Genomic DNA, 22,470 nt, shown 5'->3' on the forward strand with positions numbered 1-22,470 from the left:
CAGAGAGCATTACACAGTGGGACCTGTGGGAATCCCAAATCTTAATCAGAAAAAAAAAAAAAGTAAAAAAAGAAATCTTTTTTTTTTTTTTTAAAAAGAGTTTCACATAGCCCAGGCTGGCTTCAAACTCCTTAGCTAAGATGACCTTGAACTTCTGACCCTCTTGCTGCCACATCCCAAGTGCTAAGATTATAGGCATGTACCACCAGGCCCCGCTGAGGAGGTGCTAGCAATTGCACCCAGGGCCTTGTTCATGATAACTGAGCAACATCCTTAGCTCCTGTTGGTAGACTTTTTTCTTAGCATCTGTATCTTGGATAAAGTTAAGGAGGATTTTTCTGTAGTCACAAAAATACCTCTAATAAGCAATGTACTCCCTTTTGTAGTTTGCTTGCTGAGCTATCCCTACAGCCTCTGCTGTAAGCCATGCATCCAAGTGAGACCACACAGCGCTTATAAAGGCACCAACCTGTGAGGGTCATCTGGGTCACAGTTGGGAAGAAACTGAGTGATTGCTTCTGCTACTTCTTCATTTGACAAAACATCCCAGAGTCCATCAGTAGCCAAGATCAGCACGTCATCTGCTCCATGCTCATATTTGGAGAGGTCGTAGACTCTTACCTGAAAAGAGCAGGGATACTGCAATGTGAGAAACAGGGGCAGCGGTGGAGATGGGGACAAGCTGTATCTTCTCTCTAACCCCGCGGCTTCTGATTCCTTGCTTTTTCCTGCCTTGCCTAGTAGTTTTCATGGGTGCACTCTAAGGTACTTGATTCCATAGCAAGCTTCATGGAGTGAGTAACCTCTCTCTGAGACCTTCTTACAGACGCTTAGGCCTCACAGCTGTGAATGAGGCCGGAAAGGGCTCAATGATCAACAAGAAAGATCTGAGTTGAAAATGTAATGTTTGGGATACAGCTGAAGTGATGATGACTTACACACGAGCACTGTGCGAGCCGGGATGAACACAGGGCTGGCCTGCCCTTCCTCTTCTGTGTATATTAAAGGCCTGTCCTTTCCCAAGTATTATAAATATAAAGTGAAAAAAATAGATTCCTCCATTTTAAGGAACACTCAGTCCATATGGGGTTTTAAGAAATGGCTCCATACATATTTGTCAAGGACCAAGGAGACATACTCAGTTTGAACTCATTTGAAATCCTTCTTGCCTATATCCTCAAAGGCCCAACAGGCCAGGACACCCACCCCTTGCTCCAGGTAAGGATGAGGCTTTGATATTTGACAAAACCCTATCTGGGCAAGTTACAGAGGATAAAAACTCAAGCTATGCCACCCGGGCATGCTTCTGGCCTCGGGGTAACCTGGCATTGTTGCACACCAGGATGGAAGGAATGAAGCTTAGCCCTGCTGGTAGGTTAGGTGGGATCTCAGCTGGCAGTGAGTGCAGGACAAACAGCCTTGTCTGAGATGGTTTTCAGTGAAACAGCTTTCTTTATTGGGGGAAGAACAGGGCTATATAAACCTTGGAGAGTGGGCAGAGGTATTCGGGGTGAGTGTACATCATTGGCCAGGGCAGGAATGCTTCATTTGCAGGAGGAATTTCAGGTGCTGGCTGGACATGTCCTTATGAGGAAGGGGGTGGTTTAACCTTAAACCTGGCTATCAGGTGACTACTTCAAGGGTAGCAAAGTTGTGTGTGGGGGTGTTGTATAGGCTACATGCACCAGGACATTCAGCCCCAGAGCAAGGACAGAAGAGTCCTACTCCTGTCAGTCTTAGGATAAGATTTTGGGGGTTTGGGTATGTCTCAACCTTAATCTTGCTCCAGACTAGCTCTCCCAGTTTCCCAGTTGCATGACTTTCCAGCCTCACAAAGTTCTTTCTTTCCTTTCTTTCTTTCTTTCTTTCTTTCTTTCTTTCTTTCTTTCTTTCTTTCTTTCTCTCTCTCTCTCTCTCTTTCTCTTTCCTTTCTTTCTCTCTTTCCTTCTTTCCTTCCTTCCTTTCTCTCTCTCCTTCCTTCCTTCCTTCCTTCCTTCCTTCCTTCCTTCCTTCCTTCCTTCCTTCCTTCCTTCCCTTTCCTCCCTCCCTCCCTCCTTCCCTCCCTCCCTCCCTCCCTCCCTCCCTCCCTCCCTTCCTTCCTACCTTCCTTCCTTCCTTCCTTTTTGTTTGTTTTTTTTGTGTGTGTGTTTTTGTTTTTTTTGAGCCAGGGTTTCTCTGTGTAGCTCTGGGCTGTCCTGGAACTCACTCTGTAGACCAGGCAGCCTTGAACTCACAGAAACCCACCTGCATATGTCTTCTGAGTGTTGGGATTAAAGGAGTATGCCACCCTTGGCAAAGTTACATTTCTGAAGCGTGCTATCAGACAAGTTTTACACTGTCTCTCATCTAATGTCTTGAATGACGATGATATTTCAACACTTTCTAATGAATTCCTTAGAAAGGACAGGGTCATCCTTGGAAAACTAGAAAGATTTTTAAGAACCAAGTCTCCTTAGGGTAGGACTGAGGACAAACATCAATTTAATGACTCATTGACTTCCCCTCCTCAGTTCTGCTCCCCTGCATGCCTGGAGAAAGCACTGGGGTAGGGGTGGGAAGAGGAAAAGAGAATATAGCTTATGCTGCTGCTCAGGTGTTCCTGGTGGCATCTGGCCATCTCAGGCACAGACAATGGGATTCTCAGAGGTCTACCAGACAGCTCAAATCCAGGCTTTGTTCTGGAACAACCGGTTTGTGTAGGCCAGGGACATCCTTTAAGAGACTGGGTTTATGGGTTAGCAGCCAGCCTGGTGGGGTAGCTGAAACTAAAAGAATGCTTAACCTTGGAAAATGAGTGCAAATGAAAAGCAGCCACAGGTGCCAGGCCTTGATGACCTGTGGAGAAGATAGTAACAATTAGCTAATAACCCAGCACATGAGCCATTTCCAGGGAAGAACACTCAAGGGCATACTCTACCAGCTTTTAGATACTTTTTTTTTTCCTCAAAAGGTATGCTCACATAGGGCTGAGCTGACATTCTGAAGGCACTAAGCCTTCCCAGCCAGTGGAGGTGAGGTCAGTGAAGCCTAGAAAGGTAGAACTTGAATTTTCAGATATCCCTTTTCAAACTATCCATGTCTTATTTTCCCTTGATGGGAAGCAACCAACCCCCTTTTGCTTTATTGGCTGTGGTTGCTGGGTGTGTTGGAGCACTGTTTCCTCTAACGTTGGTGTGTGAATCAGTCAGCCAGGGAGGGTGGGCAGTCACAAATACGTCTTAAGTCCTAGAGAAGGGCATGAGAGCCTGTAGTTCTCCAGGTGATGTCAGTGGTGCAAATACTTGGACCACACTGCTCTTTGAGTAGGTGGGCTATAAGAGTCCTACAGCCTGGAAATCAAAGGGTCTCTAGACTCTGTGATGCCATACACAGCTACTTTCCTAAGACTGTGGGAAGGAATGTGCACGTTACTCCCGGGCTCCTATCTCCAAGTCCTCCCTCACCATGTTAATCCCACGGTGTGTTAAATGAGAGCTGGAGAGCTTCCCACTGGGGCTGATCTACAATACGCTGCTACTGTAATCACCTGAGTCCCACTGAACAGGAACTATAAGTTACGGGGGAGGTGAAGAATGCCAGGTGGCTCAGTCTCACATCTGTAGTTAGGAGGCATTTCCACCTGCCTTTGCCCTCCCTAAAACGGGTATTTTCAGGACTGAAGACAATACCCACCTCAGGATGTGCCCTGTGAACAGTGCCCAAAAGGCTTCAAAATGGTCTTTCTTGGTCCAAAAAGTGGCAAGTTGATTCCTTTGATCTGAAATTAGTCTACCCAGTAGTAAAAATCCAGCCAATGGAACCCTGTGGGTTCATACCAAATGGCTGAAAAATGCTGTTCTTTGATTTCATCAATAATTGGAATCTTCACCAATTCTATGTGCATTTCTACTCACAGCTTACTAATGCAGTTTCACTAGCCAGCATGAAAATCCGTTTCAATAGCATTTTCCACATAATTTTTATGTAAATAACACAAAGCCAGTAGCAACCCCATTCCCTGAGGCATTCCTCAATTAACAGCTTTTTAGGTTTTTACAGCTATCCTTTGTTTCCTGCCCTTCAGCCAATTTCCAAAGGACTTTGCCAACTTTCCACTTATAGCTTGCGTCTAGTACATTAACCTATGATGTAGAACACTCTGTGAAAATGCTTTCAGAAAGACTGGATTGGCGTGCAAGCCATCCCGCTCAGCACTCATGCTCGCCAGCAAGCAGGGCTTCAGCAGACTACAGTGCTCGCTGTGGACCTCACCTTCCCTCCCTGAAGCTGTTGTCGGCCTCCTTCAGGCAGAGACTGTCTTCTTTCTAAGGTCCCTCTGCTCACTTCCTGAAGTAGCTTTCAATGCTCCTGGGAGCCTCACATGAAGCTAGTGGACTCTGAGGCTCCACAGAACTGAGACATCTGGAGGAATGTGGCCCCACCCCGAGGGGTGAACTGGGAGGTGCACATCAGAGTACCTTGTGGGAGAAGGAAAACATGTGAATGCTCCTAAGAGCTGCCCCTCCTTGTCATAATCGATCAAGAAGGGCGAGAGGGGCCACTAAGCTTTGGGAGGCTTGCATTAAGTCAGAGCAGTGCACAGATCTCCCCTGACTTACTAAGGTGTCAGGTCCCGACCGGCCACTATTAACTTGAAGATATGGTAGGCTGAAGATGCGTTTAGTGCCCATAAACTTACTGCACACATCCCAGCCGAGCAGTTCTCCTGCGACTGTGGCTGGCCAGGTGCTTTGGCCCAGTGCCACTGCCAAGCACTGGGAGAGAAGACTACACACTGCACTGCAACCCTCTCACCAGCCAGGTCACAGATCAAAACACTGTCATCACAGGAAATGATTCCCTATCAAACCAGCCACGCCAAAAGCCACCTGTTATCTAAACAGCAGAGGGATCATTCCAGTTATCTCCTGGCTACTACTGGGCACAGGCTGTTGCAAGACAGAGCTGACAGGCTCCTCTCCCTTGAAGACCTACATAGTGAGCACTTGCTATGGTGCTACACCCCCAAATAACTAAACTACAGACCCATTCACAAGACAGTGTGATCCAACAGGCGTAGCTTGCTAACTCTGACATGCCCAAATAGTCACCAAAATGCAACAGGCTCTTTAAGCAGTCTTTCCCTCTCTCATACTCAAGAAACTCACTCAGCACAGGGTAAGGGGAGTGAGCGGGAGGACAGAGCCTTGGATAATATGCCCTGCATGAACCAAGAGTTGACAGCTCCACGGGCTCTAGCTTTCCAGCATTTGGACATGCCCTTAGTTGCCATCAGCGACAGCCACACAGGTGACACAAGGGTGTGTGACTCTTCAATGCAGTACCTCCATGTAGGGCCCAGCAGTAGGCTGCTGGTTCAGCATCTGTGTGGTGTGTGCTCCCTTCTTTGTCCTGTTGCTGATATTTTGGTGGCACGCTAAGAGATCACAGTACTATAAACTGACTCAGGTATCCTGAGCTAATTTAAGAGGTGAATCCATCAATTTTCCATTGCTTCTCTCGGATACCTTTACAGCCTGAGCTGGGATCTGAGATGTGAGCTGCCACACCTCAGCAATCTTCACAATGTTTAAGTTTTTATCATCTCAGCAAACTGGTCAAGCCTTTTTCTTCTCTTGAATACTCAGTTACAGAACAGTGATCAGGACTGGCAGGAGAGCCAGAGGCAGTTCACAAGATAAAGACCCCCAAAGCATAGTGGGAGACAAAGACACACAAAGTCTTATTCTTCTAGTCAACCCCAAACTCAGACGGTGTCTGTACCAGCCCCTTTCCTTGTGGTCATATGAATCAAACAGATTGTCTTAAGGCGAACATTGTGTCCTGTCTCTCAGGACTGCATCCAAATTCTCTAGACCAGTGGTTCTTAACCTTCCTAAGGCTGTGACCCTTTAAAACAGTGCCTCAGGTTGCAATGACTCCCAACCATAAAATTATCTTTGCTGCTACTTCATGACTATATCTTAGTGCTGTTATGAATCTGTTTCTGATGCTCTTAGGTGACCCCTGTGAAAGGGTCATTCTAACCCCAAAGATTTGCGACCCATAGGTTGAAAACTGCTGCTCTATAGAGACCCTTCATGTTATGAGGCTAACACCGCAGCTGATGGCAGGGGAACTGGGTTTCAGACACACTTCTGCCTCAGCAAAATCACTTTGCTCTTTTACAATTCTGAGAAGCGGTAGGAATGCTGATTAGAGGTGTACTGAGTCCTCAGAATTAGCGGGATCAGGAGGAGAAGCTGGACACTGACAGTCTTTCACTTACAGAAAAAGAGCAGGGCCAGAGCTGGAGGTGGGAGAGGGTGGGTGTGCTAGAGAGCTTTTCCTAATTTGGTTTGGTTGCAGAACAGGATTTCTGCTGTGTGGTTGCAGAGGATAAGGACTACCCAAAAGAAGCTAGGTTTGTTTTTGTTTGTTTGTTTGTTTTGTTTTTGGCTAAGGATAGTTCTAGACTTGAAATATACCACAGATATTCTTGAAGCTTTTAGTTTCTTCTTCTAAAGTCCACAAACAAAATAAGGATTTGACTTTTAGAGAGCAGATAAGACTTAACAGCTCCCAATGCTTTAAAATCACCTAAAATATTTGGTAGAGTTACACCCAGCCTGAAGATGAAGCCAATGCCAAGAACACAGGACTTCCATTTTCTCCACAGCTCATAACCAGCTGGGGTACAGGGAGAAGCTCCATGTATGGGCTCAGACACAGCTATGCTTCACCTCTTTCTTCTGAGCATCCAACAGCAGGTTCATCATTAAGTGAAAGCCTTGTTCAGTAAGTTAGACAACAAGTTGGACAGAATCTACACCAGCCATCATTTGAGGAAAAGCTCTTCATCATTAACATGCCCTTGCTGGGAATAAGGACCTGGGGAAATGCCACAGCCTGTGAGTATGCTGCTTAGATAGGAGGAGTTGTCAGTTCAGGATACAAGGTTTATAAGTTAAGAGCAACTGGCTTGCACGCAGTAGTTTCTTTGTGTGTGCATATTTTCCAGCCGTCCTGTAAACCAGGCTGGCTTCAAACTCACAGAGATCCACCTGCCTCTGCCTGAGGCTATAGGACACAACTGCCCTGTGTTCCAGCTTGAAAGTTAACGGTGTCCTCTCGGCTTAATATGATAACTGATGTGTAAGCAGTGAAATGATTATAAGTTTTGGTTCCTATGGCTACTTCTACTTACTGGAACAAGAAGAACCCAGCGGGCCACTATAGCATAGACTCTTCACAAAAGGTAGGTTTTCAGAAGCCTTAAGTGAGCAAGAGGCAAAATACACAGTTCACTGTGCAGGTGGATCGGGGAGGAAAATTGCACAACAAAACACCCAGGTCTTAGCAGACTTGTGGGAAAATGGAAAACTCACTCTGTTGTTGCCTGGCTTGACATAAAGGAATCATTCCCACTCTCTAGGACTAGAGTGTGGTGATGTTAACACACCAAGCCCACGCTGGGGTTATAAAAGCAAGTTCCTAAAGCACAGTCAGAAATGCTGTAGAATGGTGCTTCTAAGAATTCTCCACAAAGAGCCAGGTGTGGCGGCTCATGTCTGTAATCCTAGTATTAGGATGCTGAGGCCGGAGGATGGCTAGAAGTTTGGGGTCAGCCTAGTCTACACAGTGAATTCTAGGTTATCATGGGTATAGAGTGTGAGTCCTCAAAATGAAGAAGATGAAAAAAAAAGATATAAAAGATGGAAATTCCTAGTTCATCCAAGATTTAATGCAACACTTCTTCAACTATAGGTCATGACCCTATAACTAAATGAGGAAGTTGTGAAAAATCCGGGAACAACCAAAGGTTCATGAATGCACAAAATCTCAATTTAATCCAAAATATGACCCGTATTAAGTTACATTGGCTGTATCCTGTGACTGCACTGCAGCCTTGGTTCTGAACATACAACACATGCTCTTAGCACTATGAACACCACCACACTGTACATGCCAGCCAATATGCCGAAACTCCACAGCTCAGATTACAGTCTACAGCCTGCTACAAAGTTTTCTGCTCTTATAGAACAGTATAGAAAACAGAACTTTCAACGTTTTTGTGCCAGCGTTCCTCAGCATGTAAATGTCAAACTAATGTATCTTTGTACTGTATCATAATATAGAATTTGACTATAAGAAGTGATGTTTGAGCTGGACAGTGGTGGACATGCCTTTAATCCCAGCACTCAGGAGGCAGAGGCAGTTGAATCTCTGAGTTTGAGGCCAGCCTGGTCTACAAAGTGAGTTCCAGGACAGCCGGAGCTACACAAAGAAACCGTGGCTCAAAAAAAAAAAAAAAAAAACAAAACAAAAAACAAAAAACAAAACAAAACAAAAAAAACCAACCAACCAAACAAACAAAAAAGAACTGATGTTTGAATTACTGATTTCATAAAAACTATTATATAAAGTTCAGTTTGGGATGAAGGCAGAATTTCTAACAATTTCAGAAGTTGCCCTATACCTATTTCTGCCATTTTTTTTTTAATTACATATTTATGTGATGTGCTCTCAAGATTCTAAGATCAAATACTGATCAACTCTGGAAAATGCTGAAGATACCATGTGCCCTGCAGTATCAAAAGCTTCTCTGTGTGTATGATGTGTTGATGTATGTATATGCTATATGAGTGCAGGCACATGTGTGCCTTGATGTGCACATGTAGGTCAGAGGGTACTATCTTATTTTAGGGGGAAAATGTTGCCATTTAATAATAAAGTATAGAATAATTTTGACAAGTGCTTTGAGCCAGGTATGGTGGTGCATGACTTCAATCTCGGCCCTCAGAAAGCAATGGCAGATGGAGCTCTGAGTTCAAGGCCAGCCTGGTCTACAAATCAAGTACCAGGATAGCCAGGGCTACACAGAGAAACCCTGGGAAAGAGAGATGGGGGGGAGGAAGGAAGAAAGGGAAAAGAAAGAAGAAAGAAAGAAAGAAAGAAAGAAAGGGAAAGAAAGAAAGAAAGAAAGAAAGAAAGAAAGAAAGAAAGAAAGATTGATTGACTGACTCCTGGAAGCTTGTACACTGTCTGGACTGCAAACCTGCTTTTTACTTTCTATCCAGAACAGGCTACATTTTCTAGTAAGAGGCAGAACTCACAGGGCCTGCTCTGAGCAGAAGTCATTTGCTTCTTTGTAAATCTGCTTTTATTAGCAGTCCTTTCGTAATTCACTGCACAGCTAACTCGTCAGGTTGTATTAGTTTGCCCTTAACTATCAAGGGTTCACAGCAGGGAAGGTACTTTACAGGAAAATCATGATAAGACTCCAAGATGGCAGCCAGGAGTCCTTCTCTCTTGGCAGAACACTTTCACTGTAAATCAACTGACAGCCTCCAAGTGCGTTGGGGGTTGGTCTATGCTATATATTCTAATGCTACTTACTGGCCCCCAAGATCTGGTTGCTGTCCAGATGAGCACATTCTCATATACACCTATTTTTGTTATGTGGACTTTGCTCTACCTTATTTAAAGCTGATTGGTTAATAAACTTGCTGAAGCCTGTGACTGGGCAGAAGAGAGGTAGGTAGAGCTTAGGTTCTTGTGTGTGGGGCTCTGAGAGAGACCATGAGGTCGGCAGGAGGGGAGGGAGGAAGCAGAAGATGTAACAGGGGGAAAGGAAGCTGGAGAGAAGGATATCACTATAGTCTATTTTGGGCCATGAACACGTGGTCATGATTGCTGGCCTAATAGAACAGAAGCAGCCCAGACAGGAATGATTAAGGCAAATAACAGGGGGTGTGTGGATGGGAAATAGCAAAATAGCTTTCAGGGTTGATATCTGCCCAGTTGCTGTGCTTTAAAGCTTTCATAAATCCAAGAGGTCTCTGTCTTGATTTTTTGGGGAACTCACCATAGTAGAGAAGCCCTTAAGAGTCTAAAATCATGTCCACAACACAAGTGCCCCTCCATGTGCACTGATCTCAGAGATTTCCCCTACCATCAAATGCTGAAGTGGCATGGGTCTACAACTTCAGAGCTTCTGAAGCTTTGAGATGCTGCCTAGGACCCCAACAACTTGTTCTTGGGACAGTTTCTCTAGACACCCAGATGCCCTGCTCTGAGGCTCTGAGACAATTTGGATATACCACATGTTGCTGCCTAAGCTAAACTCTCACCTGAGAGCCCACACTGCCAGCCTGCTGAGCGACTATCTTAGACTTCGGGCCTAGCCTAGCTCTGCCTTCAGATGCCAGACATTTGACTGGGAGCATATGAGGGATGCTGATGGGGAAGGGTTGGGGCTGGGGTGTGGAAACCACTCAGCTACACCCATTCTGTGGACCACAGAATCATAAACATTAACAACCATAGAACCATGAGAGTGAATAGTATTGAAAGTGATCTCTACAGTCAACAAAAGGCAAAAAAGTCTAGGCCCAACTCCCTATACCAGTGGCTCTCAACTTTCCTTAAGGTTGAGACCTTTAATACAGTTCCTCATGTTGTGGTGACCCCCAACCATAAACTTATTTTTGTTGGTACTTCATAACTGTAATTTTGCTACTGTTACTGTTTACTTTATGAAGTAAATATTCTGGGAAATTTGGCAGAGGGATCGTGACCCACAGATTGAGACCCACTGCTCTGTATGGTTAAGATGGGACACTGAATTATCTGGAATTTTCTCTTTGGTCTCCGTCTACACGTGGATGTGGAGAGCAGCTTGTTTGTCAGGCTGCTTTGTTATTGAGCTCTCAGCAAAATCATGTTTTCACCCTGGCATTTACCTAGAGTCAGGGATAAGCAGGTTTTGCCAAGTTCATTTCCTTTTGTGAGGCTCACACAGACAGGTGGTTGAGGTAAACAAGTTTGATGTCTCCATGAATTCCTTCATTGGGATTATGGAATAAACCGGTGTGACAGTTTCTACTGGCAGCCCTCTCGAACAGATCCCATGTGTAGTGTGTTTTTTTTTTTAAATTTTCTTTCAATCCTCACTCTCCACTCAAGAACTGTTTGACCTTGCCAGGAGGCTCCGGGACATGGACTCATTATTTCTGTTTCTGCCTTCATCAGGTAAACAATAAGAAAGCTCTCCCTTGATGGGGATAACAGAATTCTAGAATTCAGGGCTGGTGCCATGGTTCCCAACCTATTAAATCTAAATGAATAGGAAGTTATTTTGACTCTACACACTTTCATGTCTATTTTAAAATTGGTTCAGAAAACTCAAAAGGAAAAGAAATAAGATTATTTTTTTCTTCAGACCCTAATAATTCTTTTCTTTCAGGCTGGAAAGCAAAATATGTGTATATATGTGTGTGTATTGGAGGACACGGACACACCAGCCCTTGAAGCCATGCAAAGACAGGGCCATCCTTTTCACCATTAACCCACAGTCCCAGCCCTGTGCCTAAAAATATGAAATAGAAATCATCTTTCTGTTTCACTCTGTAAATTAAGTCTAGCCTCAGGTGAGCCTTTGTTACTTTACATGAAAAAATTCTCAGACATGACTCCTTCAGTTTTCATATTATCACCTCAATTCACCTCCTCATGGTCACAGTTCCTGCCATGTGTGCAGCTCCTCCCATGTGCAGGAGCTCCCCTTCCTGCTTCAGGTCCAGTACTAACAGTCCTTTACCTAACCCTGCAGACAGTGACTCTAAGGCAAATCTCATTTCACATCCATCTGCACTCTTGCTTCCTTCTAATTGTCATACTTCCTCTTTGCTGCATCATTTTCCCTTCCTTATCAGAGCTTCTATCCCTTATGAAGCAAGTGACAGGGCTTATGCTAATTATTCTTCAGCTAGCCTCCTCTGTAAATGGCCCCAAAGTCTAACTTCTGGGGGGCATATTATTCCCTCCATGTTTTTCTGTTTTCTTGAGACCCTGTCTCTCTCTCTTATGTAGCTCTAGCTGCCCTGGAATTTGCTACTTAGACCAGGCTAGCCTCCAACTCGCAGATAATCCCTTGCCTTTGCTTTCTGAGTACTGGAATTAAAGATGTGCACTTCTATGGCCAGAGTGCTTTTTGTTTTAAATAGATATTTTCCCCCTCTTATCAGCCAAAGATGGACCCTTTTAAGAAGACTTGCAGATATTCAGGGACATACAAATGTTCTTATCTTGAATGATCACCTGCCCTTCTCCTGGTTTCTTATAAAGGAGACTGCAGAAGCACAGAGTAGAAAAACATGCTCTTTCCCCAAATGGGAACTATAGCCTGGAACACAAAAAATCACCAAGAATCAGAAAACTACAGATGTTAAAATGTAAATAGAAGGCCATAAATATCCTTTATGTTTGCACGGGAAATACCAGGACTCCCAAACATGCTCCCTTTCAATATGTACGTGGCCACAGGAAGTGCTTAAGTGTGAACTGGCCTTCCAGAGGCTAGTAGGAAAAATTACTGATCATCATTAACCACACACCAGGACTCGTTCCAGCAATTTCACTGATGCTCTTATTTGCTCCATCCCATAATCCATCAGTCCAGGCCATGCCAAGCCTCGGGATGAAGGAAAAATGGCTGCAGTCCTGGTGTACGTGGGGTGGATCTTAGATGCAGACTTCTTGGGCCTTTATGAAAGGAGTGTTTCGGATGAGGAAAAAAAAAGTTATCTAGATTAAAAAAAAAATCCCAAGAATGAGCTAAATGAGTTGGCGTTATAAGAAACAGCCGAGGGACTCCTGAAAACCAAAGGAGAACCGAAGCAGAGAGGAAATTAGCCTCGTTGTGGTTCTGTCTGGCTGGGCTAGCAGACAGGACTGACTGTGGAGTCGGGGGAGGGAGTTGGCTCTGCAGAACAGCCCCCAGACAGAAAAAGGCCTTGTTCTTCCAGGAGCCCAAACTGGGGCACAGTCTTGGAGTGAAGGCCGGAAAAGACGAGTGAAATTAGGAATCCTAGCTCCACAGAGGGCCTGTCACAGGCCCAAAGGGGAGGAGAGCAGGGAACATCTGGAAGCCGAGCCCTCAGGCCTGTGCCAAGCTGTCTGAGTAACAGGATGCTGTGTGCAGAGCTGGAAGTGGGGAAACCGTTAGGAAAGAGGACAATGCAGAGGCCCCCCCCCCCCCCCCCGCACTAGTGTTAGCACATCCCTCAGCTCTGCACTTTTCAGGATGCTGAGCCTTGAGCTTCCTAATTAGGCATGAGGCACACCTGGCTGGTGATGGCTGGGGGAGGGGCTGCAGGCCCTCAGTCACACAAAGAAAGCGGGGTGCTGTTGACCAGAGAGTGAAAGTCTCCCACACACCCCTGCAGCCTGCTGCTAGCAGACCCCTGCCCCTTCGGCGGGGCCTCCTGTGGAATTCAGGTCTTGGCCAGAAGGTCTGAGAGAGGCTCCGGAAACCTGGCCCCTGCTCTTCAGGTTTGGCAAACTCAGGATTTTTCCAGGGCCTTGTGCTCAGCAAAACTGAAAATGTGTTTGGCTAGAAAGCAACCCTTCTCTAATTCTTAAACCCCTGTGCATTTTTTTAAAAAACATAAATTTGATACACATGGTTTTGATTTATTTATATTTAATTCATCAAATCAAATTAGGAGCTACAATGATGAATGGGAACCATGGTAATTTCCAAGAAGGTTTTTGAGCCTTTTTTTCTTAGAATTAAATCACATTTCTTCACCTTCTCCCCCCAGCTCCAGCCTTAAAACTACCAGAGTAAACTGGATTTGAAATTTAGAACCCAAATGTGAAATAAAGATCCATGCTTGGCAGAGTCAAAGCACAGCAGGGAAGTATTCAGAGGAGGTCGCAGAGAGTGTGGGCGGGTGCTTGCCTGTGGGGAGGGAGTCTGTGATTCTTCATTAGATGGCTTAAATACATTAGCCTGCTTTTCTGGAACCCCAACTGAAGCCTCCCAGCCATTTCTCTCTTGAGTATGATTTTATCACCATCCTCTTGAGTAAAGGGTTTTGGCCTTAAGAAATGGAGATGAGCTGGGGGATATCTTTTTTTTTTTTCTCTCTCTCTCTCTCTGTTCTAACCTCCACAGTAGTCAATTCAAACTGTACCCTCCACCCCCTCTCCTGGCCCTGGCTGAGGCAGGCCCTCCATCTGGAAACATTTAGAATGTCTAACAAATTTAATCTTGTGCGAGAGATCTTGGTATATACACTACATATCCATTAAGCTAAATTGTAGGCACACAATCACATTTTACACAATTCTGTCTGGCCTAGGTTTACGTACACACAGAGGCCATTACTGTCGTTCCCAATTACCCTTCCTACCACACCATCATCTTCAGCGGAGTCTGAGGCCAACAGTATTTCTCTGAGAAACCCTGGCAGCTGAGGGATCCTGTGTGTGCTCACGACAGAGGCGCCCTTTGCAGAGCCCCTCAAGCCAGTGCGTGGTGAGTCACTCTGAGCCTGAGTGTACATATTTCTTGACCTCAGCTCTCACCACAGTGACCCTGTAATCAGATGTGTGTGTTAGAAGCGCCAGTTTGCTAATTGACAGTTGTACAACCTTGAGGCGTTCTCTTATCTTCTTGAGTCTCAGTGGCCAGTGTACAGGATAGGTACAATAACTGTGTTGACCTCAGAGCTCTGTTAGGAAGGAGATGCTGCCTGTAGAATCCTAAGTATGCTGGATGGGGCACAGGGAGACTTCTGAAAGTACAAAGTTTCGGGAAAACAGGAGAAACACATTTCGGACACCTAATCTCAGCGTGACGGCTGTAGCCAACAATCAGCCCCACAGATTCCTACTCTGAAAGCCTATTCAGAGTGTTTTCTCAGGCTAAGACAGCACAATAACTGGAAGTTCTATCCAGCTGGACCGCAGTGACCATCCTTCAAGCCACCCTGAGCCACGTTGCCCTGGACATAAAAACATGTCTGCATGTGTGCATGGGGAGGGAGGCTGAGGAGGATTCTTTAATGCTGCCTGAAAGAGCAAAAATGCTTAATTAGTGTTTCCTGAGCATCTGCAGGGAGGCTTCTGTAAAGGGCAGGTGAGGGTATCATTTAACATGCTAGATGAATGCTCCCTAGCCCTACCCCCAGGGAGAACACACAGTTTTATGAGCCCACTTACAGACCCTGTACGCAGTGCAGTTCAAAGGAAATGGAGTTCAGGGTTCAGAATTTATTACTTTCCTCTGGGGAGAAGCAGTTTTATCTGTAATTCCTGCTCCTAATATCGGCCAGCATGGAGGGATTAGGAACTCCAGGGGGCTTTGGTCACTCTGTCCAGTTGAGGTCCTTACTATGCAGGACTGCTTCGAGAGCTCAGAAAGAAAACATCTGCAGGTTCTGCATGTGGCCCCTCCGCACTTCTTACTAGGCTAACTTCATATGCCCAATGTTCACTAGACATCTCCAGGCCAGATCCAACTCTGCTACTCTCAGAAGGAATTATCCTGGTTTAGAGTTCTGCCCAGGAACTGGGCCTGGATGGCTGTTTGTGCCCATGCAGGATAATGGAGTGGACACATGGTGTGAAGGGCAAACAGCAGGCTTGAACGTCACTTGTAGTCCTGTATAAAAGGAAAGTTGGGCACATCAAAGCTCCTCTCCACAACTCAGATGTGTGGGTGTGGAGATGGGCTGCCTGGGACATGAGGAATGCGCCTACCAGAAGAGCTCAACTCCTCTCCCAGGTTTTGTTGAGGTGGCTCTGCTGTCAATTCCAGGAGCACTCTCACAAAGCCTGGTTATTCAAACAGTCATTCTGTGGACACCAGACGTATGCCTTCCCATATAATTATAAACACCTCCCTTTTGGGGGTTACTCTGAGTGAATTTGTATTTCCCATGATGAAAATGAGCTACAGTGAGCAGGGTACAGGGTCACACCTATAGTTTTAGCTGCTTGGGAAGCCAAGACTGGAGGACTGTGAATTTGAAACCAACCTGGGCAACACAAGATCCTGTCTCAAGTTCCCTTCCCCATCCCACACTAGGCATGTGTGCGCGCGCGCGTGTGTGTATGTGTGTGCACACACGCATGTGCGCATCACTCCCACATACGTGTGCGTCTCAGTGGTAGAGCATGCAATGAACTGCCACCTCCAATATGTAACTTTCCCCTAATCCCAGCGCCTACTCTTGGGCAGAACATGCATCTGGGGCTATGGTTACACATTCTGGACGTTTCCAGTATTCACACGGGGCTTTAACAGCTCAGTTCGTTTTTCACAGTATGACAAGCAAGTATGGTGTCTGACTTGCTCTTCTCTGCCACAGAAATTAAGAAGTAAAGTTCTCCCCCAACCTCTTCTGCAGCTAGAAGAGTGACACTGTTTTAACCAATGTGATTGAAGTGAGGATCTGTAGGGATGGAGCCTGTTTCCCCACTTTTCCTCCTTAATTGTGGGAGGAACCTGTGAGGCCCCACCCTTACCTGAAGAGCTCTTGGCAGCTGATGGCTGCTGGGAGAGGGAAAGCTGTTTTGCTTTAGGGGTATGGTCTTCAGGATGCTGTTCATCCTTGTGGATGGGCACCCCTGCAGATATGGGCAACATTAACTAGTTGAAAAAATGGAAAGAAAGAAAAGAGGAGGGCATGAAGTGAAGAGGGGGACATAGTGTAGGAAGAGGACCTGGGGGTATTGAGGATAAGTGATTAAAATATATTGTGTACATGTATGAAATTCTCAGAGAATGTATTTTTTGAAAAGGAAAAAACCAAACCAAACCAAACCAAAAACAAAGCGAACTCAAAAAACATACAACAACAACAACAACAACAAAAAAAAAAAACAACAAAAAAAACAAAAAAAAAAAAACAACAAAGAAAACCTAAAATGCTTGGAGCAATTGCCTTCACCCAGTAACCACTGAGAGAAAAGCCAGAGAAATGCAAAGATGTGGCCCCAGAACAAAGTCCAGCCTTCTTACTGTGCAAGAAAAACCCATCTCTAAACCATTAGCCCATCTGGGTTCTTTTATTTTTTCTCCAACAGGGTCTTACTATGTAGTCTTGCTAGCTTGAAACTAACTATATAGACCAGGCTGGCCTCAAACTGACAGATCCACTTGCCTTTGCCTCCCAAGTGCTGGCATTAAAGGTGGGCACCAGTATGCCCCACTTCATTTGTTCTTTGAGACAGTCTCCCCATGTCGTCCTGACTGGCTGAGAGCCTGCCTGTAGGCCAGGCTGACTCGAACATTCTGTGGCCTCCATGCTTCCACCTAAGAGCTAGGATCACACGTGCGTGTCACCTACTGTTAGATTTTCATTATTATTACACTTTTCTTTAACATGGAAACAAAAATCTTTTCTAAATAATACACATGAAAGCCAACATACAACCTTATAGTATTTCCAGTATTGTAGGAAATAGTGCGTGATTTTAACAGACAAAATGACAGATATATTTTTAACTTAAATATGCCAAACAACATTTGAATGACACAAGTTCTCTGGTTAAATAAAACCAAGTGAGAGGTGGTACATAGGTGAATAGCTGAGCTACAAGACATTGAGAAGAAATGCCTCAGAAATTCTTCCCTGTGTGTATGAAGAGTAGACAAAAATAACACTTCTGTTTAAGGGACAGAAATCAGGATGTCCCCTTAGGACATTCTTAATCTTCCCAATGCTGAGACTCTTTAATACAGTTCCTCATATTGTGGTGATTCTCAACCATAAAATTATTTTCGCTTCTATTTCATAACTGTAATCTTGCTAGTTATGAATCACGATGCAGATATTTTGGGAGACAGAGGTTTGCCAAAAGGGATCAAGATCCACAGGTTGAGAACCACCTGCTTAGGCGATACATTTGAGCTACACCACAGGGAGAACTAGTTGCTGTGGATGAGGATCAGGGAATTCTTGGCAGGACTGGGTGTAAACAGGCGTGAGAAACTGAAGGTCATGTGCAGTAACTGAGTTCACTTGGTTTGTGCAGGGAACAAAGATCTGATTAGAAAGCTGTATCAAATGGCAGGCCTGGAATGGCAATTGGGGGAGTAGTTGAAGGAGGTGATGAGGGTATGAATCCAGGAAGTCAAGGGAGAACAGGGTGGCACGAGAGATGTGAGTCCACGTAAGCCACACTGCCGACTGTGTGGATGTGTGGTGAAGGTCAGGGAAAGAATAATGCACAAAATATTTTGTCATACTAAACATAAACAAAAACATCACATGGTACCTCTGGAGCTGAAGACAGGAATGGTTTTATGTAGATGTTGGAGTCATGAACCTTCAGGTCGTGGTCCCCAAGTCCCCTTGTTACGCCAATAGTTGCCATTACCCGGGCCTAGGAGTATAAGCAGAGAGTTATCAGAAACACACGCAGTAACAGCATCCTGTCCCAGTTCCTCTTGCTACCTTCCCATGCTGTTGGCTGTTAATGGCAGCGAGTAGTATCATTAAGGAAGGGGCTCACCAAACTACCACTAGGGCTGACTGGGCTGCTGCTCTCTGTCCTAGCTTTGTTGTGTAAAGCCCAGAGAGAAGGGTGCTGAAACAGACTAAGTGTATCAGTGTGTCTTCAGTTCATGCTAAGTCAGGAACATCTACCCACCATCCATCCCTCCCTCCATCCATCTATCCCTTCTTCCATCCATCTATCCCTCCCTCCTTCCCTCCATCCATCTATCCCTCCCTCTATCCATCTATCCTTCCCTCCCTCCATCTATCCATCTATCCCCTCCCTCCCTCCCTCCATCCACCCACCATCCCTCCATCCATCTATCCCTCCCTCCATCCCTCCCTCCCTCCCTCCCTCCATCCACCAATTATCTCTCCATCCCTCCATCCCCTCCCTCCATCTCTCTCTCCCTCCATACACCCACCATCCCTCCATCTATCTCTCCCTCCCTCCCCTCCATCTATCCCTCCATCCCTCTATCCATCCCTCCATCCATCTATCCCTCCCTCATCCATCCATCTATCCATCATCCCCTCCCTCCCTCCCCCCACCATTCCTCCATCTATCCCTCCATCCATCCATCATCCCCTCCCTCCCTCCTTCCCTCCAACTACCCACCATTCCTCCATCTATCCCTCCATCCATCCATCCACCCACCATCCCTCCATCCATCCCTCTATCCCTCCCTCCCTCCCTCCATCCATCCTTCCAAACACACTCACTCTATAAGTCTTTGCTGTAAACTAGCTATGTCCTTAGCAATATCAGGGGCCATAACAAAAGATACCATTTTGGCAGTTCCTGCCTTTGCAAATCTCAACTTTTAAGTGTTATAGCTACAGTAAATAAGTCTTTAGCTACTCCATGATGTGCCTCAATATTCATACAAATTCCCTCTAGGTGGAAAGGAATAAAAAGTCACTAATACATCTATACACAGGCTTCTGGGTTGTAGTCTCACACTTTTTCTAAACTTGTTTTTAGTGGTTTATGGAATTAACACATTGCATTAATATCTACACAGTCAGCTTCTAGAGCACCTACTATGTGCACACACCATGTAGGAGAGATACAAGCTTCATCTCTACTATGAAGAAACTTGGCAAAGGAGGCAAGAGGCACATATCTAACTAATATATAATAAAGTGTGCATCAGTTCTGGAAGGCTCATGAACAATGGAATATGTAAATTTAGAGGAAACAAAAATTTGATTCCCAGAACCCACACAATGGAGGAAAAGATCTGAGCCCCAAAAGTTGTCCCTGACTTCCACACAAGCATTGCGGCTCATGAATAAAAGTAAAAAACAAAAGAAAAACACATCAAAATCCAACATACTATCATCATCCTTGTCCGTCTGAGGCCCTGTGGGTTTGAGGGAGTTTCAAGTTAGAAGGCAGACAGCATCTATAGTACTGTCAAAATGAGACCATGACACTTTTTGTGACTCAGCTTGAAACAGGATTTCACACTGAGGCTCAGGCTGGCCTTCAGCTCCCTACAATCCTCCTGCTTCAGTCTTTTGAAAGCTGTGATTACAGACTTGAGCCACCATGCTCTCTGTGTGTGTGTCATGTGTAATTGGAAGACACTCTGTAAGAATCAGTCCTTCCCTTCCACCATGTGAGTCCCAGGGATCAAACCCAGGTCATCAGGCTTGGTGGTAAGTGACATTATCCACTGAGTCATCTCACTGGCCCCTGTGCCACATTTAAGGCCCAGATTCAAAGGGTATAAAAATATAGACCTGGGATGTGAAGCCCAGGGACCTGTGGCCAGACAGACTTCAGGAGCCTCTCTCCTGGGCTGGGGGGCTGGGCAGATCTCGTTCTAACCAAGCAGTGGTCAGCTTGAAATGGGGACATTCTAAGTCCCCCATGGCCCTTTTGCCTTCTCCTTGCAACAGCAGCTTGTCTGGCTGGGAAAATCACAAGCCTGTGTTTCAGACCAAAGAAAGCAAAGCCATCGGAGGGGACCGAACTTGTTTCCACACATTGAGGTGTCACCCACAGGGCACTCAGAAGAAAGTAGCAACTGTGAAAACACACTGACATGCCTGTAGAAGTTTGCAAAGAGGAAAAGAAAAAATAAAAACCTTTCAGGACTCCAAGAAACCCAGGGCAACTCAGATAGGGATGGTGTGCCACCTTCCTCCAGGGTGAGGAAAGACTTAGGGTGGCTTTGCACAGCAACAGCTACCGCAGACCTTGCCAGCTGCTTCCCACAGGGCCACCCTCCTCAGTGAGCTCAGAGAGATGCTTTAGGAAACTCTGGTGAATCAGACTTTCCAATTAACTGTAATCCTTTCAACCTCAGCTGAAGCTGTGGCTTCCAGCACAAGCTCCGCCCCTCATTAGAGCTTATGGGAGGGGAGCAGCACCCCCTTCTGAAGTTGTAACCAGTGGTAGATCTCTTATGCTCTTGGGGGGGATGGCCTCCCACCATGAACATAAGGGCAGGGCTACCTGGATACTTTCAAGTGGGTTATCAAAGGCGTGAGGCCAGGAGAGGGTGTGTTGACAATCGGTGGGGAGAGACCCATATCCTATTTCATTGTATACATGTAGGAAATTCTTAAAAAGAAAAACATGTAAACAACAGCAATAAAAGCAACAATCTCACTGCTGATAACCTTCTAAAAAAAGACAGCGGTCCAGTTTCCTGCCCAGGAGAGTCCAGTGACCGTAAGTGAACAGTGAACTTGGTACTTACTATGCACCAAGGCATGGGAGACAGTCCTGGGCTGATCGGGAGAGCTTGTTGCTATTCTTGTGAGTCATGCCTTCTTGATAAAAACTATCTAATGCTGACAAAGCATTCACTTGAAACAATCCTGCTCATGTGGCCACACTGTGCGCTTCTAACTGAAACTCTTAGCTCTGAACTGAAGTAAGCTGTGTGAAGAGAAGGATTCAAAGGTGTCTGGTTTAACTGAGCATAGGTTCTGAGCTTTCATGTCATCTCTGTGCTAGCCTCTCAACCTCCTCCAAATCAGCTAACAGATCTCAATGCTACAGTCTTCCTTGAGTTCAGTTGTGGGGTCGGGGAGCTGAAGGGGGGGGGTGGGGAGGGAGCTGGCCGGGAGTAAGAATGGGGTTGAGATGTGTCCAAACCCTGGGGATCTCATTCTGAGATCCGAAGAAGTAGGACCTCTCCCTCCCTGCCATGAGCCTGCATGTCCCAGTGCACATAGCCCTGTACCCCTCCACACTCCTGGACCTCCCCACCGCCACCCCTACTCCCACCCCTATCCCTGAGCCCTTTAGGAGGTCACATAGCCCATAGCTGAGTTAAACGTCCTCTCTCCTTATAAGTTCATGTCCAGCAGCACCTGGAATTTGTCCTCATGCAAATGAGGCATCCCCAGAACCCTGGCCCCAGCCAATGATGTACAATCATCCCTAAAGCCCCTACCCACCCCTAAATGTTTAAGCAGACTTTGTTCTCCCTGTAAACAAGCTGTCTCACTGAAGCCTGTCTCCAGAGAGTCTTTCCTCATGGCTCATGGCTGCTTGAGGTCTCTTTCACCCCCAGCCATTCTGCCCTTGCTTTCCCTCTCCACAGCCAGCCACCAGCCAGGTTGTGGGCCTCCTGGGCGAGGGAAAAGAAGCCCGAATGGAATTCAGCTGTGTTTTTCAGCGTTTGATTCTGACTAGGGCACCCGGACCCAATGACGGTTCTGCTATCTCAGTCCAGGCTCTTGATCCTGTAGTGTAATTGCAATGATGCTCTGGAGTCCCTTCGTTGGGGCAAGCAGAAAAGCTAGTTTGTAACGTCAGAATTTCAGTGGTGGATGAAGAACACTGGGTGAGAGCAGAAAGCTGCATCCCTCACTGGGTGCTGTACTTTGTTGTGTGGTTCTGCCTGGGCTGTTCTAATCTTGGAGTCCCAGCTGCCTTGTTTACCAAACAGAGGTGACACAGCCAGCCTGACCTGCCTCTGAGCTTCCTGTCAGCTATAAAATAAGATGATGTATGTGGCAGAGGTCGTGTTTAAACCTGTGAAGAATAACTCAAATAGACAGGGAAAGGGTTGCTACTTTCACAAAGCTGACTTTCATCTTCTGTGCTTGCCCACGCCCCTCACAGCCTTCCACTCTCTGGACCCTCAGACAGGTGACTGATGGATGTGATATTCGTTCAAGTTGCCAAGGCTATAAAATCCCAAACTGCTAAGTGGAGAACACGGCCTGC

At 45.8% G+C, this 22,470-nt stretch overlaps 1 protein-coding gene across 1 annotated transcript in view; it reads right to left on the reverse strand.

The window, feature by feature from the left end:
- Positions 1-469: 469 nt before the first annotated feature.
- Positions 470-22,470, reverse strand: part of LOC129685697 (protein phosphatase 1H-like) — a gene marked incomplete at its 3' end in the record, with an annotated part of 31,617 nt that continues 9,616 nt past the window's right edge. Inside the window, exons 5-6 of the mRNA XM_055619205.1 lie at positions 18,055-18,162; positions 470-621 (exon numbers count right to left, since the gene is read on the reverse strand). Coding sequence (XP_055475180.1) covers positions 470-621; positions 18,055-18,162 — 260 coding nt within the window. The remainder of the gene's footprint in view (positions 622-18,054; positions 18,163-22,470) is intronic.

The sequence above is a fragment of the Psammomys obesus genome, unplaced genomic scaffold (assembly GCF_907164565.1).
Source record: "Psammomys obesus unplaced genomic scaffold, mPsaObe1.curated_primary_1811, whole genome shotgun sequence".
Taxonomy (NCBI): Eukaryota; Metazoa; Chordata; class Mammalia; order Rodentia; family Muridae; genus Psammomys; species Psammomys obesus.